Source organism: Solanum stenotomum, chromosome 7 (genome assembly GCF_019186545.1).
Source record: "Solanum stenotomum isolate F172 chromosome 7, ASM1918654v1, whole genome shotgun sequence".
Lineage (NCBI taxonomy): Eukaryota > Viridiplantae > Streptophyta > Magnoliopsida > Solanales > Solanaceae > Solanum > Solanum stenotomum.
In genome coordinates this window covers 10764810-10790651 of record NC_064288.1, presented here as the reverse complement: position 1 = coordinate 10790651, position 25842 = coordinate 10764810, and the positions used below count along the sequence as shown (strand labels likewise).

General features: G+C 33.3%; 1 protein-coding gene across 4 annotated transcripts; it reads right to left on the bottom strand.

Moving 5' to 3' along the window:
- Positions 1-10892: 10892 nt before the first annotated feature.
- On the bottom strand, positions 10893-25798 carry LOC125870834 (uncharacterized). Of its 4 annotated transcripts, none has more exons than XM_049551374.1 (9): positions 25664-25798; positions 22220-22414; positions 21571-21894; positions 21198-21411; positions 20134-20280; positions 19918-20039; positions 15441-15645; positions 13792-14045; positions 10893-11210 (listed from the first exon to the last, which is right to left on the bottom strand). In XM_049551374.1, exons 2-9 carry the CDS (start codon positions 22324-22326, stop codon positions 11042-11044), a joined length of 1542 nt encoding a protein of 513 aa, XP_049407331.1. In that variant the 5' UTR covers positions 22327-22414; positions 25664-25798; the 3' UTR covers positions 10893-11041. The 4 variants fall into 4 exon arrangements, with proteins under 4 accessions (XP_049407331.1, XP_049407330.1, XP_049407329.1 ...); XM_049551373.1 differs by having other exon boundaries at positions 25650-25762; XM_049551372.1 differs by lacking the exon at positions 25664-25798 and adding an exon at positions 25398-25477.
- Between the last annotated feature and the right edge of the window lie 44 nt (positions 25799-25842).

Here is a 25842-nt window from a genome sequence, read left to right as displayed (position 1 = left end):
ATTCTAATGATAAACTTTATAACACAAGATCAAGCTATTAAGATTTACACGGTTCATAATTATGTTTTATATATGTTGAAAATATCAAATCATAATGCGTTTTTAAGTACAAATTAAATTAGTTATACGCCTATATATGTCGTAATTAACTCGAAATATAGCTCTGAAAAATGTTAGTACTAGTTTACATATATCATTTAATTAGTGGAATGTTCAAAAGACTTGGTGACCCTTTGGAGTAATTATTAATTAATTTATCTCTATTTGTTAGCATTTCTTTATCATGTTCAACTTTATATTTCTTTCTTTCATGTTAATGAAAAGGTACGTAGTGGCCTCTCTACTAATTGTTAATTATTATTTCTTTCATGTTACTGAAAAGAAAAAGGATCTCAAGTTACAACACTAAATGTTGTAAGAATTTTTAGACTATATATCGACCTAACTTTACTGGTTATGATAAGAGATAATCAGAGGCGAAATTAGAATTTTAAATTCATAAATTTTAAATTCTTTAAAAAAATTATAGTATTCTTTTATAAATTATTTATCATAGTAAGTAGATTTCCTAACACGAATATAAGATATGTCTTAGATTCACCCAAACCTCGTAAGCGAAATGTTGCACATGACTTATTTTCAACTTAACATATCAATTTTGATACAAATATTAGTCTCTTTGTCTCAATTTATATGACTTATTTTCCTTTTTGGTATATGATTATTAAGTATTACGTAATAATTTAACTTACAATGCCCATTTTACCCTAAATAAAATGATTTATAGCCACAAAAATATTTATCTTATTTCAGACCATAAGTTTCAAAAGTCTTTCTTTCTTTTTTAGATTTCGTGTCAAGACAAACTAACTGGTAGGATAAATTTGGCTTGACCTGAAGATTATATGGTAATGATGTATAAAACTAAAATTGTGGGTGTGAATTGTATAAAGATTAAAAAGGAGACAAAGAAAAGTATCGTATTCGATTGATCGCACACCACCACCGGCACCAAAAACGATTGAATATATAGGCTTTCGTCTTGTCTCCATAATGTTCCCATGCATGGCTGGGTCCCAACCCCCTCTATTTTTATTTTATTTATTCTGAAAAAAATTTCTTATTACTACTCCATTCGTTTCATTTTATGTGGCATTTTTCGGATTTTGAGATTCAAATAAGTCTATCTTTGAACGTAAGTCTTTCATAGATCTTTTAAACATCTTGGATTATCAATTATTGCGACTTATAGTACTTTTTACATAGTTTACTAATATATAAATTTCATTGTAAAAAAATTGAAGATTCCATGTGCAAATTTTCTGTCAAACTTAAACAGTTTGACTCTCGAAAAACGAAAAGTGTCACATTAATTAAGATATAAGGAGTACTAAACTACAAGATCTTTAATTACTACTACGTTAAAGGATAGTTTTGTCATCAACATAATCATTTTCATTTTTTTCTCCCCAATAATTTGGTTCTACTTTTTTTCAAAAAAAGAAACCTTTCTATATTGCATCATTTAGATGCAACGTTAAATTCAGCTACTGATCATTAGCTCTTTATTCATCGGTACATTTAAATTCAGTATTTTTTTAATGCAAAAATAAATATATATGCTAAATCCTATTTAAAATTTGAATACATAATAGGTCTAATTCCATACTTCTAAAGTATTATGAAGGTCAAATCTAAGGGCGTAGCCACCTTTTGCTAAAAGTTGGGGTATAATAATACTTTTTGTTGAGAAATTACATTGTATAAGTAGAACAATATATAGTAATTGTTGATACTCCTTAACATAGGTTCAGATACTCTTGCTTTTTTTAAATCTCTATTCAAATTTTTAACTTTGTTACTAGTCGAACTCATCAAAGTTTAAATTCTGAATTAATGATCGAACATACATTCTTAGATGCAATTTTACATTCTCTTCAAATAATAAATAGCTTAAAGAATTATATGATAGCAAGTTTCGACTTATTCATTTTTCATGATCGGGTCATAGAGAGTAATCCATTATTTTGGATGGAAAATGAATGTCGTAAGCATGACACACCAATAATTACAAACTTGAAGAAATAATATAATAAAGTGGATATGGTAAACAAAAGAAAGGAGAAGGAGCAAATTAAAGCTAATAAAGCCACAAATGAGGATTGTGGTGGTTTAGTAAGCACTCTTTTATTCTTAATCAGAATTTCGAATTTGAGTCCATCTGAGTATAGAATCACCTTTGTTAGAGAATGTTTTATTCCAATATAAAACTTTCTGACACAAATCCAAATTTAATCAAACTCTAATATGAATACCAAAAACCAAATGAAAAACACATGAATAATTCAAAAATGATGAGTACCAAAAATAGGGTACAATAGAGAAAGCCATCACATGTGACGGTTTGCCTAATTAGCATAGTAAAGTCAATAAGAATGAAGCATTGACAAGATTATTACTAGTATATGATTTGTAAATTAATTAGTACCAAAAAAGTCAGAAATCATTTCCAACTTTTTCCAAGAAAACACAACCGTATCTGTGCCCCTCTCAATTACTACTATTTGTGTCCTAAAATGTCAACAACCTTAGATAAGCAAGTGACACCATCCATATCTTACTACATTAATTATTTGAATATCATGTTCTCCAACCCATACCCCCCACCAATCTCTTTCATTTGATTAATTATATACTTCCTTCGTTCAGCAATAGTTAGGATGTCCAACAATACTTATTCACTTTATAAAATTAATGGATAATTTTATACTTAATTCTTAATTTACCTCTATCATTAATTACAGCATTTCTCTATTACATTTTCAAGACATTGTACCTACTCCCTCCGTCCAACAATACTTGTCCACTATACTAAAAATAGATGTCCAACAATACTTGTTCACTTTATTAAATCCATGGATAATTTTACACTTAATTCCTAATTACCTTATTACTAATTATAATCATTTCCCTATTACATTTTTCAAGACATTGTATTTATTATATTCAAAGAATGATATAGTAAAATCACCCTTCTATATATAGTTTCTTAAGGGGTATGCCAAGTCAATTGTGGACAACTATTGTTGAACAGATGGAGTATCATATTCAAAGGATGATATAATAAAATTACCCTTCTATTTATAGTTTCTTAAGAAGTGTGCAAAGTCAATAGTGAACAAGTAACAAGTATTGCTGGACAGAGGGAGTAGGTAGAGGGAGTACTACCTAGATACCTCATAGCCAAGTCCAAGAGTTTCTTTTTAACCATCTGTTATACACCCAATTGACACGCATAACACATTAATCTCAATTAATTAGATAAACCATTATCGTAAAACAAAAACTTATGTGTTTTTCGTGTATGGAAAATTGGAGGAATTGTGATTTATAGTACTGATCGATGATAATTGTTATGATATATCGGAGCAACTTCCTTTATCACAATCTAAACTCATAATATTTGATTTGTGAGATGAGAGGGTATAGTACTCTAAGAGTCGTGTCTCTCGTATACTCAAGATTGAAATCTTAAACTTTTAATTAAAGATGACGAAATCTCAATCATTTCGTCTTACTCTAAGTGCGCATGCAAGATGAGCTAGCTAGATATGTTTGGTTTTAATAGTGATGGTTCGTGATCGTGGAGTTGTGTTACATGATTTTCCAAAGTCAATTTAATCAAGCTGGAATTTTATCCCCTTACTTTTTATTTAGTTTATTGTGATATTCATATACTATATGAATAGTTGGTTTAATTTGTTTTTGACTTCAATAAAAATTTTAATGGCAGTGTCTAAGCTACTTGACAAAAAATAATTATATTTTGTATTTTGTATACCTCGACATTCTTTTTTTAATTTCTTCCCTCTTTTTTTGTTTTTTGGAGGGGAGGGGTGATCATGGAGACAAAAAATAATGGGATGGGAAGCGCTCACAGGTCATGGTGAATGGAGATATTTTTGACGTGTGATGTCAAACCACGAATAGAAATATTAAAAATATCGAACGAGTAAAATAGAAATAGCTAGAATTGAATGTGAAAAGTATGAAAAAAGGTGCTTTATAAGTATTTAATCTAAAAATGAATTATGTTTTGCGGATGATTTAGGCTCCTTCCTTTTTCTTGTGTAGTCACACTAACAGGTACTGTTAATTAGTATTTGTCTAGTATCTAACTAGCTCGTGTGGTTCACGAGTTTTACTGAAAACTCTCATTTATTGAAATAGAGTATAGTGTGATTTATATGTTGAGCCAAAAAAATATCTTCCTTTCTTTGAGTTTATTTATTAATTTAAAACATAACACTTGAAAAAAGAGAAAATAAGTGGTCAAGATGAATTTTCGAAGATAATTTAGATACGACAGACAATTTAGGAGGAGGTAGAAAGTTGCCAACATTTTTTATTCGAAGACTACTATAAGTTCAACATCGTCAAGGCGACCCGATCTAACAATCTCTTGCTATACAAACGGCAAAGAAGAGTGGTGTAAAACCAAGTCGTATTGAGGTGTTTTTCAAATCACAATGCTTACTAATTACTTTGACGGGTCTTTGCTACTTTTTCTTTTTTTCCAATTAATGAAGCATACCGATTATTGTTATTGTTATTACAAATTAAACTTAAATAAAAGGATAAATATTTGAAATATAATTAGCACTCATATTTAAAAAAAAAAAAAAACTAAAAGATTAAAGACTTAGGACCCGTTTGGCCCAAAAAAAATTGGGAAAATTTGGAAAAAACATTAGGAAGTGGTGTTTGGCCATATAACTTGTGTTTTTAATGGGTTATAATCATAGCTGATTAATGACGAGTTTGAATATGCGATTAGTGTATTGCTCTTGCCCATATTGTTATTTGTTGTTGTTAATTGTTATCAATTATGTTATAAGGTTATTTTTTAACGGAACATATTCATTATAAATTATGATAATACAAACTTATAGGTATTTTTAATAGTTTTTAGAACTTGTGGGTATAAATCATATTTTTTAAAATAGCCAAATATTTTTGGGAAAATTTAGGGCCAAACACATGGTGATACTTCACCTAAAATATTATTTGTCAAGAATATTTGGAAACTTAAGGCCAAACGCTAACTTAATTGGGCGGTAAGTAGGATCATATGACAAATAATTAGACAATCGTGATTTTCTAATATCCACACATATAAACATGGTCAAACAATACTTTCCTTAATGCATGATACCACTTTTATCTTCCTAACTTTCATTCCAATTAGAAATTTAGTTATCTTTCCTAAAGACAGGAAAAAGCTTAACATATTTATATTTAGGTTGCTACGTACCTTGGGCCATCCTTTTCAAAAAATCAATATTTATTCCTATGGTTACACACTTGATTTTCGTTATGCTGATACAACTATCTTGGAGAGTGAATATATATAAACATGGTACATGTATAAATATTGGTTTTCCACGCGGTGTTTGATGCCCACATTATATTGGAGCTTCAACTAAATTCAGATCGCACACTGGAGGACTTATTTGGAAGTAGCGCTCCCAACAAGATTTTCTTCATATCTCTTCTTCAACATTTTTTACGTGTCTACCTGAAAAATCTAAATGAATAATCCGCTTATTAAGTTTTATCTTTTTTCTTACCTTCGAAAGAATAAAGCATAAGAATATTTTTAAGTGTTAGATTTCTATAGTATTGATAAGAAAAATATCATTCACACCTAATGAATTGCACTGTTTACCGAAAAGATTGATACAATGCAACAACAATTAAATTTATAAAATTGGGGTTAAAGACAATTGTATTATGATTAGTCAAACCTGAGTTATTTTTTTATTCTCATAATGTTTCAATGGTGTTAGATTAGATGACTTTAGCTACGAGCGAAACATCAACGAACTAGCGATAAAGTTTATAGCTAATTTTAATTTTTTTGTTAGTATTGATATTTTAAGTAACATCTCTCACTTGACTTCCTTATAAGTAAGATAATATGCAATAGTTCATTATTTTTTACTAAGAATTTCAGTTCTACAAAATATATTTTAAGAAAAATACACTATCATATCATTTGAAGAATATCAACAACAACAAAAAAAATAATGTGGAATTTGTAAAATTAAGACAAGTTACCTAATTACAACATATAAAAATGACTTGATGGTACTAAAATACTTACACTACGTAAAGGTATAAGTCCTAAGAATTTAGGGGCGAATTTATAGGCTAAAATATAGAGATGTGAATCTGCTATGTAAAACTAGATATTTTATGTATATATATTTTAAAAGTTGACATAATATTATTTGTTGACACTCATGCTACAAGTAAGTTAAATAATATACTTGATTGAATATTTGAATTATTTACCTAACATATTAGAGTTCAGTATTCTAGAAATCCTAGATTTGTGTCGACTCAAAACTGGGGGAGTTCGTGGGGGTGTAGAGGGGAACCATTTTGTCTGCCCCCATAAAGATGATAATGGCACTTCATGATCTAAAGCTTCATCACTTATCTTTTTCTTTTCCTTTTTCTTTTTCTCTTTTGTTTGTTGTTTTAGTGCATGTGTGTGTTGTTGGAGGGCTACATATCCATAGCAATAGGCCACACATATGCAATATTAGTCACACTTAAAGGAGCTCATCTTGAGTTTCTTTCTTCTTTAGTTGGACCAAGGGTTGATCAATCATATCTATAAAAGTTATGCATATGTGAAATATGCATGTATAGTTGAATCCTATTAATTAGTCTACTAATTGATTAACACAAGGAAAGCTTCCAACATGTTGCCAAAGGAGGTTCGTAAAATGTTTTATTAGGTCATCCGCTTGGAAAAGTTTGGGATTTTTTCCCTTTTTATTTTAAGTATAACATAAAGTCATAAACATATCTCACGAATAAATATTGGAGATATAAATAATCGAATAAAAGTGAGCTATCTCTTATAGCTTAAGCTTTTAAATAAGTGATCTCAAAATTCTATATGGTATTATAGCAACTAGAAGTTCTGATTTCAAGGCTTTCCACCATCCATTGCATCAAAAATAATCTTCACGTGATTAGCTCTTAAAAAAGGAATCAAAAGATTGAGTAATAAAGTGATTGGAAACGTATTTTCTCTAATATCTTAAACTTTAGTTATGTCGATGGATCCTACACTTACAATATTAAGAATCCATAAAAAGAAGATCTCCCTGCCTATTCTTTCAAATCTTGCATGCATGCTTATGAGGTTGATGATCATAGATAGAGGCCTTTATGTGTAGGGATATGAGGCTGAGCAATCCAGCACGCGGCCTCAAATCTATCCTTGTCAAAGCTGCATGCACCACAACACTAATTATTACTCATATCGTGGTCCATACTTCACCAACATATAATTGAATTCTTATATCATCACATCCTAATTGCTTAATAATTAGTCCTTCATAAATATCCCAATTTAGAAAGAAAAAAGAGAAAAGTATTGAAAACACCTCTGAACTTGGCGTGAATTATTAGTTTTGTCCTTAAATTATTGACAATCTTAAAAATGTCATTTTACTTGACCAATTAAACTTAGATAACATAGCAGGTAGTCTCAAATTCTTGTAGTAGCAGCAGCATATTGACTCTTAATAAAAAGCTAAGTGAAGTGTTGAAAACACCACTAAACTTGACGAGAATTTAGGGGTGTATTTCACTCATGTTGCAAGATCGGGGTATATTTAAGTTTAGTTAGTCAAGTATGTCAATAACTCGGAGATAAAACTAATAATTCACGTCAAGTTTAGGAGTGTTTTCAAACATATTGCATATCTATTTCTTGGATAATGATGCCTCATCAACTTCCCCAAAGCATGCCTAATTTTCTGTTTTTGTATCTCAAATTAGGATCCTACTTTTAATTTTGTCGACTTCTCCCTCCCTAATGTGATACTGACACATATTAAGCAAATTCAGAGGAGTAGGGAAATGAGTTTTCTTGCAAGTATTCTCATATTATTCACAAATCTTATGTCACAACACATAATGCGATCAGAAGGATTTGTAAAAGTAATAACAATCAATTGAAGTTGATTGATAGCCACAACTTAACCACCACACATTTTTTATTTGTATAAAAAGGTGAAATAACATATAAAAGTCTTTCAATCATTTCACAAGCTCTGAGAAAGAAGGGTAAAATATATCCTAGTTTAAGTTTTTTAACCATTTTAAATGTGTTTGACCACCATGAATCAAGAAAATCACATTAACTTATCCACACCAAAAGAGACCGCGATAGATTATAAACCCATAGTAACGGGTAAAAATATATCTGTGATTTTAAGTGCATGAATCTTAGAAAATAATTTCCTAGAAAATATTATCTTGAAAAATAAGTGAATTCTTACTTATTTTCTAGTGTTTGATAAGTAAGCAGTAAATATTATTCGAAGAACATTTTTATGTTATCTAGTAAAACACTATGAAGGCGCAATGGGATGGAAAATGGGGATTCTTGGCTGGCAAGGGGTGGGATGGTCAAGGGGTTAGCAGGTTAGGATCGAGGATGGAGAGATTGGATGGAGACAATAAACTTTGAATGTCACTTATGCAACTTATTTTTCATATACTTCCATTAGAGAAATCATTTTCCTCATTTTTAAAGAACTTTTTTCCCTAACCAAACATAGAAAAGTAAAAAAATCCCTACCAAACACTTAATTAAAACATTTGTGGAGTTCCTCTCCCTCTAAATAAGAATGTTTAAAAGTAATTATTTGACCACCCAACTTCCCCATCCAATATTTCCACTTTCCTCTTACAACTAACCCCCTCACCCCCACCCTCACCCGGGAAGGGAAAGTGGGAAAGGTTACTTTATGCAAAGTAAAAACACTATGAACTATTGTGTGAATTAATTAAGGTATAAGAAGATTCTTAGGAAACGAAATTGCAAGAGTAAAACATGGTAGGGACAAAGCACAAAGACTATCTTTCACAACTTTTGCTTTTACATCTTTTGGATTTTTTTCTTTTCATCTAGGAGTGGCTTAATTTGACTCAATACGATCACGGATAAACTTATCAGATCCAAACATAGTAAGAATTGACAGATTGAGAACTCTTTCTTGATTCTATGATGGTTCTATGATGGTGGTGCATGGCCATTCTTAGTAATATATATATATATATATATATATATATATATACTAGATATGAAAAGGCCCGTTAACGGGTCCAACATTACGGTTTTAAGTTGTATTTATACGTAATCAATCATATGTTTAAACAATAAATTATTTTTTGGTATTTTCATGTAAATCAATTAAAGAGTAATAATGGGCATTACACTTTGAAAGTACTTTATTTTATAAAATTAAAAAATAACTTATAACTTATATAAGTTATCACGACTAATATTAAAAGAATACGTAATCTAATATTCATTTCAACATTATGTTAGAAATATCCATTAAATTAAATAACAAACATATGTTGGATATAAAATATGTCATCTCCTTTAATTTTATGTATTCGACTCATATCAAAAAGGGTAAATCTCAAGCATGTTCTTATTAGATGGATGTAGATAATTAAATGAGATGACATGTTTTATGTGGTTAACATAACTATCTAATAAGCGTTTGTAACCACACACACAGTTTTTTTTTTTTCAAAATTTGAACAAAAAATGTGTGAAATGAATACCATGTGTTTAGATGCTCCATCGGAACAAGCCGTAGTTTGATAGTGACAAGTTTAATGGGCTATTAATATATAAAGTCAGGTCATAAATTTATTTTATTAAATAATATTAAAATATTATATCTAACTCGCACAACCATAGTTCCATTCAGGTTTTTTTATATATAACAAAATAACAAAAATTCGGGTAAATTTACATTTATTTTGTCCATCTTAAAGAAGAAAATAATATTTTTTTTAACAATATTTTTACTTTTTTAGTATGATAGAAATTTGAGTATTTGTGTCATTTATGTCTCTAGTAAAAGATATTATGTATAGTTTTAAAGCATAAGTTATGTTTGTAAGTTTTCTATCTTGATTCAATTGATAAGTATTTTAATAATCTTTTTCTTTTTATGAATTACAGCTACATATAAAATAATTTTGAAATTTAAATTTTTCAATATAATTGTTCGTGAAATTTATTAATATTTCAAAAAAAAAAGATAATTTGCTTAAAAAGAAGTTAATTTTCCCTTCTTAATTGAGACAAGAGGATAGTAGTATTGAGAATTAATTGGTAAATTTATCAAAATTTGCATAGTTTGACTTTCAAAAAGAAAATTATGACAAGTATTTAAGAATGATGAGAGTAATAAAAATCGCATTTTATTATTTTTAAAAAAATGAAAACTTGAGTTCTAATATTACTAAAAAAATGATTTCTATAGTTAAAAACATTTTTAAAATTGTACTATTGAAAAAGCTGACTTGATTTTAAATTGTGAGGATTGAATATAGGGCATGTAAAAAACATAGTGAAGATTGAATAATAAATGGGTGCACAAAATATGAATGAAGTTGATAATGTTTAAGCATTTAAAATTTATTATATAAAGTAAAATTGTAATGATATAAAGAGAATGAGTCCACATTGTTACACATGTTTAGAGGCTATTGGTGAGGGGATAAGATAAGGCTAAGTACATAGTACAATTCTATAATTTATATTGCACATTGTACAACTCTTCATAGCCATGATCGTCCTTTCATGACTCTTCTATATAATAGAAAAAATATGGGCGTCTGGTCTATCACTTGACTCTACTTTCCGTAATTATTACTAATAGTAGTTTTACAGGAATTCGCTTTGAATACTTTGGGTTCATACAATAATGTACTACAAGATAACAATCACAAAATAAACTTCAAAAAGAAGAGTAACTTTTAGGACGTTCCTTCAACAGTAACTAGTACTGGGAAACAAAAAGTAAGAAATTAACAAGGGAATGTTTAAATGGGCACCTAAAAAGAATTGAAGCATTCTCTCATGCATCTATAAACAATGAAGAAAATTTTGTAGTGAATGGAAAAAGGAACTGACTACTACTAGTTCTTACTTCCATCGCAGGGATTGCCTTATCCCAGTATAGATAAGTCCCAAAGACCGCCCTATCAAGCTAACCAGAAAAAATGAGATAGCATCGCTCAGCCTAGAAATGACAGTTCTTACCAACGGCATTGCAATATCAGCCAATTCAAGGAGAAGACTGTAGTAATATCTCCTGAAAGGGTAAAGCAAGACAACGACAGTAAGTAAATTATATTCAGGGCTTGCGAATGCCAACACATACAAAGACAAAGTGCACTGACAAGATCATTCAAACATGTTTTGGTGTATGAATGTATGATGTGGTCATCAGTAACAAGAGAATCTAATGATAATGGTTATACGGCGTATTTTTGTACAAGTTATAAGACTTAAAAGTCCGTTAACTGTTAAGGCTTCAGAGGCTTGAGGTGCCAATATAATCAGTCGTGTAATAAAACCAACTAACTATACCCATCCAAAAACCAGAATATGTGAGACAACTTCTCGCAATACAAGACCAAATCTCAATAAACAGCATTAGAACTTCCAATCTTTCAGGCAATTCGAACTGCATATGATATTTAAAACATAAAAGCATAAACAAACATATATTTGTCTAATAACAAAGATTCTCATTATTTCATGGGGCTCAACAATATAAATCTGGACACCACATCTGATAGCTCCACGGAAAAGGGTGAAGCTATAGAAGCCCCAAGAAGATCGTCATCAAGGTCTCAAGCTAATAAAATGCAAGACAAGGTTGCTGGCCTTCAATGATTTAAGATACTTATCGTGGAAGAAGAGCCCAAGAATTATGGCGAAGAGTGGGCCAAGTGTTTTACATATTTTATGATCCAAGCCTCTTAAGTGCTTTACATATTTTATGATCCAAGCCCAAGTCCAAGAGGAGGAAGATTGGGGCCCACATGGAGCTCCAAAAGAGCTGAAAATTCTTCCGAAAAATGGGCTGAGAATCACGCCCAAAAGGGGCTGCTTAGGAGTGTGGTTTTTGGGTTCTAAAATTGACACTTCCCTTATTTTGTTAGGTAGTTTTAGGAAGAAGTGTGACATTAGTTTCTACTTGTTTTCCTAGTTTTATGTTTCTTAGTTTAAAGTTTCCTAGTTAGATTTTACTACTTATTTCCGTAAAAGTAGAATTTGAATTTCATGGTGTCTGGGAGAGGTACACATTGGGCCCTATATATAGGGGCATTACCTTTGTTTTTTAAGCACAACATTATTATTAATAGGGAAAAAGGACAAATATACCCCCGAACTATCGTAAATGGTATGCAAATACCCTCCGTCAAAAACTAGAGCATATATACCATTTATACTAACGGACATACACGTGTCAAAATCTTATCCACCGATCTGACATTTATCGACGGATAAGATTGCGCCATGTGTCCCTATTTAGTCTTCCGTTTCCGTTAGATGAAGGGCATATATACTCTAGTTTTTGGATGACAGGGGCACCAATGTCTCAAAAATATGACGGAGGGTATCTGCACACCATTTACGATAGTTCAGGGGTATATTTGTCCTTTTTCCCTTATTAATATTATTGAGAGTTATTTTCTTTACATGTTTGTATATTGGCAACTTAGAGTTTATCATCCAACCTTATAAGAACTACTCCCTCCGTCCACTTGTTATTTGACTAATTTTCAAAGTTAAATTAGATTACATTAATTCGATATTTTAAACAAAAAATTTAGATATTCAAAAACTATATGAAAAGTACTATAAATTGCAATTTTTTGCATATCAATATGATGAAAAAATACATCATAAAATATTAGTCAAAGTTCTTATTGTTTGACTTTAAAAAAGGAAACCATGACAATTAAAAGTGCACGGAAGGAGTATTTATTTTGAGAGGTAAGATTAATTTGAGCATGATATCTATGGTTCTTACGCAATTAATTGAAGAAAGTAATTGTCCTATACTAACTATTGTCTCAATTAAGGGTCTAGATCACTTTCATCTAAGTTCTTGAATTGAAGCTACTAGTAAACATGATTTGCCCTGATCCACTAATTAGGTCTACCACAAACAATAGGGTTCTTAGTAATTACTTTCGAGATGTGGGAATTTATTTCTCGAATTTTGCTCATCTTTGATCTTCATATTTTTGTTTTCGCATTATTTCCTTCTTTTTTAAAGTAAGTTGATTCTTATCAACATCTCTTAAGAAAATAAAAACAAACAACAGCCATTATTTTTACCAACAATTCCCTAACTGGTCAGCAGTAGAGCAAGTGTCCTGAACCTTACTATCATGTCATGTCCTTAGATTATCATTGCAATTCTGTCCACTTAGTGTCCCCAATTATCAATGTAACTCTCTAGGTACACAATCATGCATTTCCCCTATATACTGTCACTACATTATCTTATAGATTTGTATTTATTAAAGACATCTCAGTTCCATCATCCATGAAGGGGTAAGGTCAGCGTACACTCTATCCTTCCCCAGACCCCACAGGGTATGTTGTTGTTGTATAGCAGTTCCAACATTGGGAATTAAGTTAATATTCTACTTAATCAAAAACTTTAAAGGTTAGTTGTAGAATTAGAGTTCTAACATCGTGACTCAAGTATCACAATTAATGGACTAAAGTCCAAAAATTACCTAAATCACCCACAACTACGAACCTTGACAATCACCCAAGAAGATCCTAAGTCCCAGGGCATCAACAAGAAGAAAACCAAAATTGAAATACATAATTAAAAAAAAAGCATGAGAATGAAGGCTTCTACTTACCATCCAGTCAAGGCCCTAAGTTCCTTGGTGCGTTTAACAGGTATGGAGATTTGGTTGATCAAAATAGTACTTAATTGAGATAAAACAGGCTGAGTACTCATCACTCTAAGCTTCTTCCACCAATTATCATTTTGAACTTTGCTCTTGCTAGATTCCTCGATAAGCTGGTGTTGAAATGTGTACAAGTCAAACCGATCTTCATACATGGAGACAACTGCTTCCATGTTCTGATGCAACCATTGGTTCATAGCAGCCTGTTAAAACATTTCAAAATGCAATTATTCATCACTAGATCAATATGTTATCAATTGAAAAATGCATGTCCTCTGATACAGCCGCTGGCTTGTAGCTTTAGACTTCAAAACAATTGTGATTTTACAAGAGTATCATTTGATATAGAAAATAGAATCAAAACATCACACAAACCCAAATAACAAAACATGTAAGCTAAATGGAGGGAGTAATATTTTGCTTGTCTGACGACAGGGGCGCTGGAAGTGTTGCATTCCGGAAAAAAGTTATGCACTTCTGATGGCTACACCGTAAAAAAGAATCAATTTTGGAAGTTTATTTTACCTTTTTCAACGGCTTTAACTGGAAAATCCAGAAATTGCATTGTAGTACACAATTATTATTTTGAAGGCTACCATACAACCTGTAAATTTCAACAAACAAGCATGACATAAAACACACCCAAAGCACGTCTAACATTGTTCAATTAACTTTGAGATAGCCTGTCAATCGAAAAGGTAGAACAATATTACTTCCTCAGGTTCAATTTGTTTTACTTTTCTTTTTAGTCCATTTCAAAAAGAATGTCTTTTTCCTTTTTTGCTACTCTTTAATTTCAACTTTCCACATGACATGTTTACGACCACGAGATTAAAGGAAACTTTGCTACATTCCATATATCTTTAGTTTAAGACCACAAGATTCAAAAGCCTACTTTATTTTAACTCAATGTCAAGTCAAAACCAAACAAACAAATTGAAACAAAGGAAGTATTATTTTTTGTTTTTTTGGACCACTTGCTATCGAATGGAAAATAATATTTTAATAGACTGATGAGCAGGGCATCAAAATTCGTCGGGAATATTTACCGATGGAAGGCCTTAGGGAAGTACCAACGGCATCTTATTTCCACTGAAAATTCATTCAGGCGAGTTGATTTCCAACCTTTCCAAAGCTGTCAAAAAAATCTTATTTCCGAAGGCTTTTCTACCACTTCCTCCGTCGAAAATCCCAGAAATTCAAGCAGTGAAAGTAACTGGAGTTGATATGTTCTTTTTAAGAAGAAGAAGAAGAAGAATTGGAGGTGACATGTGAAACTTTAATTAATCCTTATTTTCATCCACCGAACTCCTGCTACCTCCCACGAACATAGGTACCACGTAATTCTACCTACCAAGGCTTAGGCAAATAGGAGAAATCATCTAGTTTTTTGTATCTGCTGGAATTTAAGCCCTGATATCATAGATTTACAACTCACTTCCTTGACCACTAAGCACACCCTTTAGGTGCAGATGGAGAAGAATATATAAGAAAGAGAAAATACAATTCCAAGTGAAGATAAATTGTGTATATATACAAAGAGGGTCAACGATTAACAAATAAAAGAATGTGTTTGTAGCCAGGGAGAAGTTTAATACCTCATTGCGTAATTTCTGAAGTGCTCGGGTTGACAATGTACATAAACTCAACCCAAGGTTGTTCATTTCATTTGACATACTACTATCAACAGATATAAGCTCCAAATACATACTTGCAATCCCATCTGCCAACATTATAACCAAATCCTCCAGTACAGAAACTCCGTGCTCCATAAACAAGCTATCATTATAAAAGCCAGGTTTCCTGCCATGATAGACAATAGAGAACATTAAGACATTTTTGGGATAATTTTTTTTTTGGTTGGGAATCCAAACTCCACAGGGACATCAAACAATACCAACTGCAAGGAGAACATACGAAGCAGTAATAGGCCACAACTTTGGTTCTGTTTCAGATTTAGCTACACTTTACGGCTGCTAAGGTGACAAGTTGGAAGGACTAATAAAGTCTGCACATACTTCAATTATGATCATGAATATTCAAATCTGTTAAGTGTCTCATCAGTCAATAAAGACAACATATTTTTAGTCAACCACTTGGCAACTGGAATGCAATTCTGCATAGATCCTACTGTCTTGCTTGAAATCCACTGCAATAATGTCTGCCAAAGTAAAAGTTATTCATTCTACTATACTTTTTTTCTTCTTGACAAGTTATTCACACTATTTTAGAGACCACACCCGATGAACTTTTGGGTGTACCTCCCCGTCTACGTAAAGATAAGTCAATTATGTCTGGGAGCTAATTGGTTTGGCGAGCATTGGGTTCTGAAGGAGCGAGAATGGTACAAGTATGTCGTCGACAAACGGGGAAATTTCTCGTTCACCTACTTCAGTGAGCGAGTTGCCACAGAACCAATCCAACCTTCTTGTTTATCCTTCTCATAGTATGGATTCTTGTGTAGGTACAAGACCCTCGGATGGAGGAACGCAAGCATTAATCAAGGAGCCTACTCTTAATAATGAGAAGATTATGATAGTCTCATTGAGCAGCCAGCTTGAAGTGTTTTCCAACATATTGAGGGGAATTTCACCCCAAGGTAAAGAAAATGCTTCTTCTGAAACTTCAAGGTACAATAGTTTAACTTAACACTTACACATATTGAATGAACAAAGTGTGAGCGGTAGCTTGTTTTTATGCGAGCTTAATGATTCTTTTCCACGTGTTGATAATGTCCTTGTTGAGAGTGTTCATACACTAGTTGATCTTATCATGACCGAATTGATTCTTCTTGCAAGATCGATTTGTGTCCACCTAGTGTTGATACTTGTGTTGTGGATGATATTGCATTGTAATGTAAAACTTGTTTGATCAACTTGTTTGTGATTCTAGTCCACTAATTGAGGAATTTAGTCATGTGATTAATGAGCCTCAAATTTGTGATGATATCATAAAGTTGATCATTTGAAAAGGAGGGACTCTTTGAGCCTACTCTTGAGAAAGATCCTATTACTCGTTCTTCTCAAAGAGGTCATATGATTGAAACTGCCTTGGAAGATGACATTTGTCTTTTTGAGAATGGGATTACATGTTTTAATTCTTCATCATTGATTGATCATTCTCTCTTGAAATACAATATCTTATTTGAAGATGATGAGATCATTCTAATGGTGTGATATGTGATGGTAATGTAGCTCGTCTTGAGGGCTATAACTCGTATGATAACCCACTATGATATGTTGAGAAAGAAGATGATGCTTGTTTTCAAATGGTTACTTCTTTGAGTGTTCCAATTCTTATAATGTGATTGATGATGTTCTTGAATCTAATAGTGATATTACAAATGAGGACACTCAGAATGAAGTTATTTTGTGTGACACCTTTCTTTATTATCTATTTGCATATGATTATGTTCGTACTTGTTTGAGGGTATATCTTATGTGAGGGAATTAAATGGGGTGATTGGGTATTTTGGACCAAGATGTGAGGCTATGCTTTTCTTTTACCCCCGGTGACAATTTTAAAGTGTGTGAGTTAGTACCGTACCACCTTGGAAATGGTATTGTCTTGAAATTGAGGATCGTATGTGCTTCATGTCTACTAGAACTGATGAGGTTGTACCATTGGTGCTTTTATGATCTTATTTCATGATCTTAGGGATAGCCAAGTTCTGTGTGTGCGCTTTATGTGAGGCCTTTTTTTTTAGAATAGTTGATACTTGGTTATATCACATCCTTGGCATGTTGGTAGGTTTGTGGTATCTTATGCTAACCCTCATGCTATGAGATCCTAGTTGTTGTTTATCTTTTCTATGGTTTTGCAAGGTTTGGATTCGAGGATGAATCTTTTTCAAAAAGGGAGAATGATGCAAGCAAGCTTCATCAAAGTCGAGCTAAGGAGTTCGTAGGCTTTTCATCGAGTTGCTACTTTAGAGGCTTAGAGGGTGCTTGGAATGAAGGCATGAAGCTTAATAACATGCTAAAGTGGAAGTGCAAGGGAGAAGGGAGAAAGGGGCTATGTATACAAAGAGGTTATTCTTATAACACATGCCCTCGTGACTAAGAAAACTAAGGCCCTTATTTCATTAAAGGTATTTTTGTAATAACCATTATTAGTCTTTACTCTTTAGTCCTAGTCTAGTCTAATAAATACTACACAATGTCATTTTATTAGGTAGATTGTGTTGATTGATGAACTGTGTGAGACTCTTGTGAGAGTTGAGGCTATGTCCTTTGTTGCTAAACAATACTGATGGGATTGCTTTCTTGGGAATCATTCCTCTTGAGGGTCATCTTAGAGGAAGATTACTTGTTTGAGGAATTTTTCCTCTTAAGGGTGTCTAAGAGAATTGGTGTTTGTTTTGGATTCATAATTGACGGTTTTAGTTTCTATAGCTATTTTTTTTTTTGAACTTGGTAAGGTTGTATTATATCACAAAACAGTACATGGGTTGTACTGAAACCTTATATACAAAAGCCCTAAATTCTTACTGCTCTATGGCTAAATTGAGTCTAAAACATCAATTATAGAGACAGTATCATTTAGTTTCTATAGCTATTGTTGTCAATAAATTTTCTTTCTTGTGTCATTCTATCTATCTTTTATTTTATTGTTCTAAATTTTGGGTTTCTTCCACATTCAATATTGTATCACCTTGCCAGAGAAAATTCTTTGTTCATTATCATTGACTGGCATGGAGAACAGGGACATCATGTAAGTAAGTAAAGCATCTAAAACATTGTTGACATGTGTCACTCTACCTCCTAGGGACAGGTATTGGCTCTTCCAGTTGACAAGCTTCTTCTCACATTTCTCCAAAACAGTGTTCCCTTTGATCTACTCTCTTTTTTTAAACTGTTTGAAGATCCTAAAAAACACAGCTACCTTTTGATTTACTCTTAGATCCCAAAGGCATGACAAGATATACAGTTGGTAGCTCTCCTACGTTACCCCCCAAAATATTGGCTAAACTGATGATATCAGGTATCTCATTTACTTTTACTGGATAAAAGCTTTTACCCCAGTTGATGTGAAGTACTGAGAATTGGAAATAGAGTGTCATCAGCATATCGAAAATGGGATGGCCAAACCTTGACTATCACCAATCTTCGGCTCTTAGCATGAAAACCCCTTATCCACATGTTTGTTTGGGTCGTCCTTAACTTGCCATTAAGACCCTCCATTGCCAAAACAAAAGGGAAAGGGGACAAAGGATCCACTTGCCTAAATACTCTCTCAGAAGAAAGGCTATGCCTCATCACCAGTTAATAGCCTTTGATCTTGAATTTCCTCTAACTCAGTCAGTTGACTAAGGATATTTTGTTTTTGTAACCCCAAATTACCCTGGATAGTTCTCATACATTCTTTAAGTTTCACTTTCAGAGCTTTTATTTTGAAAGCTAAGATGTATCTGTTTTACCAACACAAGCACAAGATCCCACCAAGCTTTAACTCTTTCGTTGAAATTTTTGGTCTGTAACCATCACCAATTCTCAAATTTGAAAAAAGAACTAGTCCTCTCCCAGTTGCCACATTCAAGGACTATAGGACAGTGATCAGAAGTGAATTTGTGCAGGACTGATTGTTTAATGTTTCTAAAAGAGATTTCCCACTCTTCAGATATCAAGAATCTATCAAGTCTAGCAGCTATATCATGGCCTTCCCCTTTCCTCCAAGGGAAATTACTGCCTGGCGCCTGCTAATTGTACATCCAGTAATGCCATATCTTCTATGCATTCAGAAAAATCATTCATGGCTTTGTTGAATCTAGTGAAATTCTTTTTTTTAAGCAAAGTTCAACAAGCCATTTGTTCAAAGAGATTTAGGAACACCTCATAAGCTTTTTCAAGACATCAAAAGCTCCAACAGACAGTTCGAAATGAAAGAATCATACAGGCAACTCATTCTGCTAAAAGTACACATACATGAATATAGCAGGAATATTGTTGGCAGCAGGGTTAGTGACGACTAGCTCTTAGCCCAAAGAAAGGGTAAACAAACAAAAAAAATAAGAACAAGAACTACATTGTTCATTGTACATTCACGACTAAGAGAAACAAGGGCTGATTTTCTTACCTGAGAGAACCAAAGCTAAGAACACAAATAAATTCAGCAAATAGATGCTCCTTCCCTGACTTTATGATGTTCGTCAGGACTCCATATCCATTTAAGTTATTAACTGCTGAAGAAAGACATTCCTGACAATGTAATAGAAAGAAGAAAGATCTAAATAATACAGACTTGCAGCCTTATGTTCTTTCCCAAAATATAAATACATATTTCAAGTCATACCGTGTTAGTTTTGCCATTTTGCAGAGCGAGTTCCTCTTCAAGCCAAGTAACACATAAAGGCTGGCACAACTTCTGAATGACATCATTAAAAATGCCCAGAGAGTCATCATTGCCGAAGGTAACAGCATTCGCAGAAATATTATCTACCTGTTAAGGTGTAGACCATTATTAAAGACAGAAAAGGAAAGGAAAAACAAAAGTGAACTATAAAGCCATCACTTCTGCTCTTCCATCTTCTCTTACGCTGATGTGAAACATTAAAATACCAATGTCCCAGTACCACACAAATCTTATCATGGACACCAAAATACTGACTCAAAAATATTGATAAAAAAGAAAAAAGCTTCATCCGGAGTGCAAAACTATACATCAATACCATATATTAAGAAATTAACCTTGGTCTTAAGTCCTGACAACCAGAAAAAAAAATGGACTTAGGCCTAACTCAATCCTGAGAGATGGCTCATGGGGCTATAACTCATATCCTCAATCAATGTGAGATTGTAACACCACATCTGGAGAGTGGATGATATTACATGGGAGCACAACAATGGAAACCCAACAACAGGGATGCACAGGACTTTGCTACCATGTTAAGAAAAATGAACATTAGACCTTAATCCAAAAAGCTAGCTTCTGGGATGAGAATTGTCCAATACAAAGTAAAGAGACTAGCTCATACCCCAACCAATGTAGGACTCATGAGTCAACTGTACGTGTGTTTTTTTAACAAGGTATGAAAGCCAAATGCTCAAACCCATTCATGTTGTATTACCCTATTTTCAACCCCCATGTTATGTTATCCGCACTCCAAGTGTCCATCGTGGAGCTTGCGAGGAATAGTAAAACCGGTATACCACTCCACTTTTAAGAATGGTTGAATCCTGAGTGTACTTTCAGTAAGATTATGAAGGATCTAGTGTATGCTGTTTTCTTCACGAGACAAATTCATATGTACCTAAATTGTTTCACTATGCTCCACTTGTTTCATGAGTGAATGAGTCTAGTTTAAAGTATCACCAAGATATTTTATCTAATAAGGCAATGATAGAGACAGTGCCTGCCTCTTTCTTGAGCAACTGAAAAGACGCCCACAACAGCCTTAACCTTGGACCTTGAGCAAGGGTGGACAAATTTGAAGGTTGTTTTCCACGGTTCTGTTCAAATTCAATAGCACCAAGATCCACTTGTTTTATGGAAGACAGAGAATTCATCATTTTTTCTTTTACGACATCCCATGCAAATTCTATGCTGATGCAATCATTGTTTCTCCTCACACTGCAGTTAAACATGGAAAAGAATTAACAATGAAAAGTGATACATAGATCTAACAATTAAAATGTTACATGGATCAAACATTGTCGAAAGACTGCAAAGCACCTTCACTTAACTAACAATACCACTTAAAAAATGCACTGGTCTAATAACCATTCTTACCTACCCAAAGAGGACATCCTGTCAGGATCCACATCTCCATTTTGGATCTTTCCTCCAGTATCTAAAGGAGAATTTTTTTCAGTAGGTATTACTCCAGCTATATATGTAAGGACTATGCTGGTCATGAGAAGCATATGGTCAATGGTAGGAACCCATTCAGAAGTTACTATAGCATCAGCATCAACAAGAGAAGCGAGGCAAAAGCAACTCTTGCAACTTTGCATTTTTGATCTTCTCTCCAACTTCATTAAGTACGGATTAATGACCTTCCAAATGCTCGATGATGGAAAGCGAGATATTTTACAACTCCCAAAGAAAAACCCCCTGAGCCATAGATTGTGAGTATCAGACATTACCGATTACTGAAATAAAATTTCTTTCTTTTTTAAAAAAAATGGGAATGACCTTATTATATTGATGGCTATGCAACAGGAAATAAGAGGAAAGCCTGTCTATTCAAACATAGAAGCCGAAATTTAAACTCCATAACTAACTCTAAGGGAAAAAGATGCTTTAGAGTGACACGGTCTTTGGGCTATGTTTTATAATTTTATCTTCTTTTGCAACTATATCCATAGAAATCTGGTTACCTTTATCTCAAAAAATAAATATCCAGAGAAATCTAAGTGGTCAGATCAGGAAACAAGACCTGTTCATCAACATAGGTGGGCTTTTCGGCATGAAGAGTTGTTGTTTCAAGAGCTGTCCACTGTCCAGCAGCTTAAAACTTGATGTGAAAGCCACCTGTCCTGCCATCTGTAATTTTGTTTTCTTAGTAAAAAGATTCAATTGATTTTTCACATACTGCAAGATGCTCACACGACCTTGACTTCCAAAGCAACAACTGCATAACAATAAATGATAATCAATTACAACGATGAACATCCAGTCACTACAAAAAGGTATCCTAATATTTTCATTCCTTTTCCATGTGGTGTGCTATGTTACATGTTTTACCTTTTTTCTTTTGTACAACAATGACATCACTAGTGTTATCCCACAAGTGAGGTATGGGGAGGGTAGGATGTACCAGACTTTACCCTACCTTTGTAGGGTAGAGAGGTTGTTTCTGATAGACCCTTGGCGCAACAGGAAAAATGAAGAATAAGATACTACATGAATACTAACTAATACTACTAAGAGCCTGTTTGGATTGGCCTAAAAGTTGGTCAAACCTACTTCTAAGTCATTGTTAGCTTTTAGGAGTGTTTGACAACGTTTAAAATGACTTTAAAAAAGTTAAAAGTTAAAAGTAGATACTCCCCTACTTTTCATTTTTTTAACGTAAAAGTTACTAAAGTTTTTTTTTTGATAAGATAAGTGGTATTAATAACAGCATCAGGAAGATGCATAATTTACAAGATATGGCAATTGAGTTTACAAAAAAATCTCTAGCTAACTATACAAACTATCTAAGCCAGAGCTAATGAGTTAGTAAAATCCTGAAGTTGTTCTGCATTAACAGCAGGATACAAGTTGGTCCAACTAAACAAATTTTCAATGCACCTAGTCTTCAAAATGCCTAAAGCAGTTGACTCTCCATCAAAACATCTCTTGTTCCTCTCTAACCAAATACACCAAAAAATACAAGCAGGTATCATAATCCAGATCTTCTTGATGGCTTTGTCAACTTTCCATAGACTCCAACTCTCATATGCATCCTTAACAGTGAGGGGTGTGGTCCAATTGATGCCAGAGAGACAAAAAAAATGCTCCATAATTCTGAGGCCACCTCACAATGAAGAAGAAGGTGTCTTGGGGTTTCAGCCTCTTTTTTGCACATATAGCATCTGTTTGGGAATTGGAGTTTTCTTTCTTTATGTTGTCTTGGGTGAGACATGCCTCATATAGAGCTATCCAGGTAAAAAAAACTACCTTAGGTGGTAGCTTGGTCCTCCAAATGAGTTTCCAAGGCCAGTTAGCTATCACGAGGTTTCTAGAGCACAACTGTCGATACCCTTCCTTAACTGTATAAACTCCTTTCTGGTGTCCCCATTTGAGCTTATCAGCTGCCTGGAGATTAATGTGACAATGTTGTAGTCTAGCAAAAAGGTCTACCAGATCATTCTAAAGTTTGACTTTTAAAAACTACTTTTAAAAAGCTACTTTTTTAAGTTAAGCCAAACGGGCTCTAAATAAGGAGAAGAGGAGATTGACACCTTGCCTCTCCCAAATAAAGTACGACAACACTTACTACCTACCACCCTTCTACCCTATTCTCGACCTCCATATCATTCTATCTATGATCCTCAATAACTTAAAATGTGTCATGTCCTATCTAATCACCTCCCTCAAGTTCTTCTTGCCTATCTCTACCTTTCCTAAAACCTATTATAGTCAACTTCTCACACCGCCTTACTGGTGCATCCGTGCACCTCCTCTTCACATGCACGAACTATCTCAGCACTACTTCCCTCGTCTTATCTACCACAAAGGTCACTCCCACCTTATCTTTTATAACCTGGATCATAATCTTATCTCCTCTAATATGCCCACACATCCATCTGAGCATCCTCATCTTTGCTACCTTCATCTTCTGATCGTATGCATTCTTGACTAGCCAACATTCTACCCCAATATGATAATATAAGTCTAACCACTACACTGTAGAACTTACCTTTAACCTTGGTTACACATTCTTATCACAAAATAACCCAAATGTGAACATTTCACCCACTCCGCTCCAATACGATATGTGACATCATTATCAATCTCCCTGTTAATTGGATCATAGACCCAAGATACTTGAAACTTCCTATCTTGGGGTATGACTTGTGTATCTATCTTCACTTCCACCTTCGCTTCATGTGTTTACATCCTTGAAACTTGCACTTTAGATACTCAATTTTAGTCTTGCTTAACTTGAAACCTTTAGATTCTAGAGATTGTTTCCAAACTTCTAGCCTATTGCTAACTCCATCACGAGTCACGTCAATCAATACTATGCCATATGTGAATAACATAAAACATGTTACCTCCCCTTGAATATGGCACGTTAATCTGCCCATCACTAAGACACTTTTTTTCTTTTGTATTTGGATTAAATTACAAGGCAGCTTAACATATGAGAGTAAGCGCATTGTTGCTCCTAATTTGCAGAAAGCAAAAACATGACTATGCAACTTTCATAGTGTATGAATGAAGCATGTCCTCACCATACATATGAATTCCAACAAGAAGAAAAAAACAATGAGTTTTGTCTTCTTTTATACGCCACTGTATGCTAGGGTGTCCAATTGGACACCCTTCATCGGAAAAAAATACCGCATATACAAGTAAAATGATACACGAAGTGATTAAATAACATATTTTGGACATCCTTGGCATAATAGATTGTTATAGCCTAGTGGTTTATGATGTCTTGAATGTGTGTTCAGACATCTTTAATGAGTTAGTGCTTGCGTGTTCAAATCTCACTTGCAACAATATTTTTCCCTTTATAAAAAGAGCTTTCGTTGTTTAATTTTTGGACCCTCTTCGTGAAATTCCTGTGACAATAGAGTTAATCAAACTTCCGTACAATTCCAAAGCATTAGACAAATGAAACTTGTATAAAATTACATTTGTCCGGCCTAAATATGACCTGTACAAATTGTAAATGAAGCTTAGAAAGGCTAAACAACCACTTGCATATTTAAAACAAATGAACTATCATAGGATATCAAAATACAATACAAATGTATGCATAAAAAGAAGTAGCATTCTAGTTCCCCGCATGTTTGGGTTGTACTGTTCACAAAGTATATTACACTTCACCATAGCATCTACTATACCAACAAAAAATTTACTTCACCGTATTAATAAACCTCCTCACGTATCATATTCACCTCAACAAACAAAATGCACAGCAGTTATACAATCGGACAGAGCATTGAAGAACATATACTCTCATCAGCAACAGCGATACACATATCAGTGATTTTCTAGCGGAATGCAGAATCCTTAGAACCCTAAAAACTCATTACTTAAATGTCTAAAAGCTCAATCCATGCGAGCAGAATAAAACCCTAGATATCATAGAGGGAGAGGAGCAAAACGGAGAAAGCGATTGAGAAAGCAGTGGTGGGAACGAAGCTTACTGGATTGGAAATACCTGGAGTGATGGATGGACCAAATACCGCACAGGAGGATAACCACCACAATGATATACACATGAATTCCAAAAGTCAAATACCGCACACTCCCTTTATTTGTGTTTCCTTTTTTTTCTGCTTATTTATTTGGTTTGCTTTAGTTGGAGCGGCTGCTGAGATTCTATTTTATGCTCTCTTG

Coding starts and splice junctions, on each gene's coding strand:
- LOC125870834 (XM_049551372.1), bottom strand. CDS start 25,462: ATGAGAGTATATGTTCTTCAATGCTCTGTCCGATTGTATAACTGCTGT. Junction 22,415..25,397: donor TGTGCATTTTGTTTGTTGAG/GTGAATATGATA, acceptor ATTGTTATGCAG/TTGTTGCTTTGGAAGTCAAG. Junction 21,895..22,219: donor CCACCTATGTTGATGAACAG/GTCTTGTTTCCT, acceptor TCTATGGCTCAG/GGGGTTTTTCTTTGGGAGTT.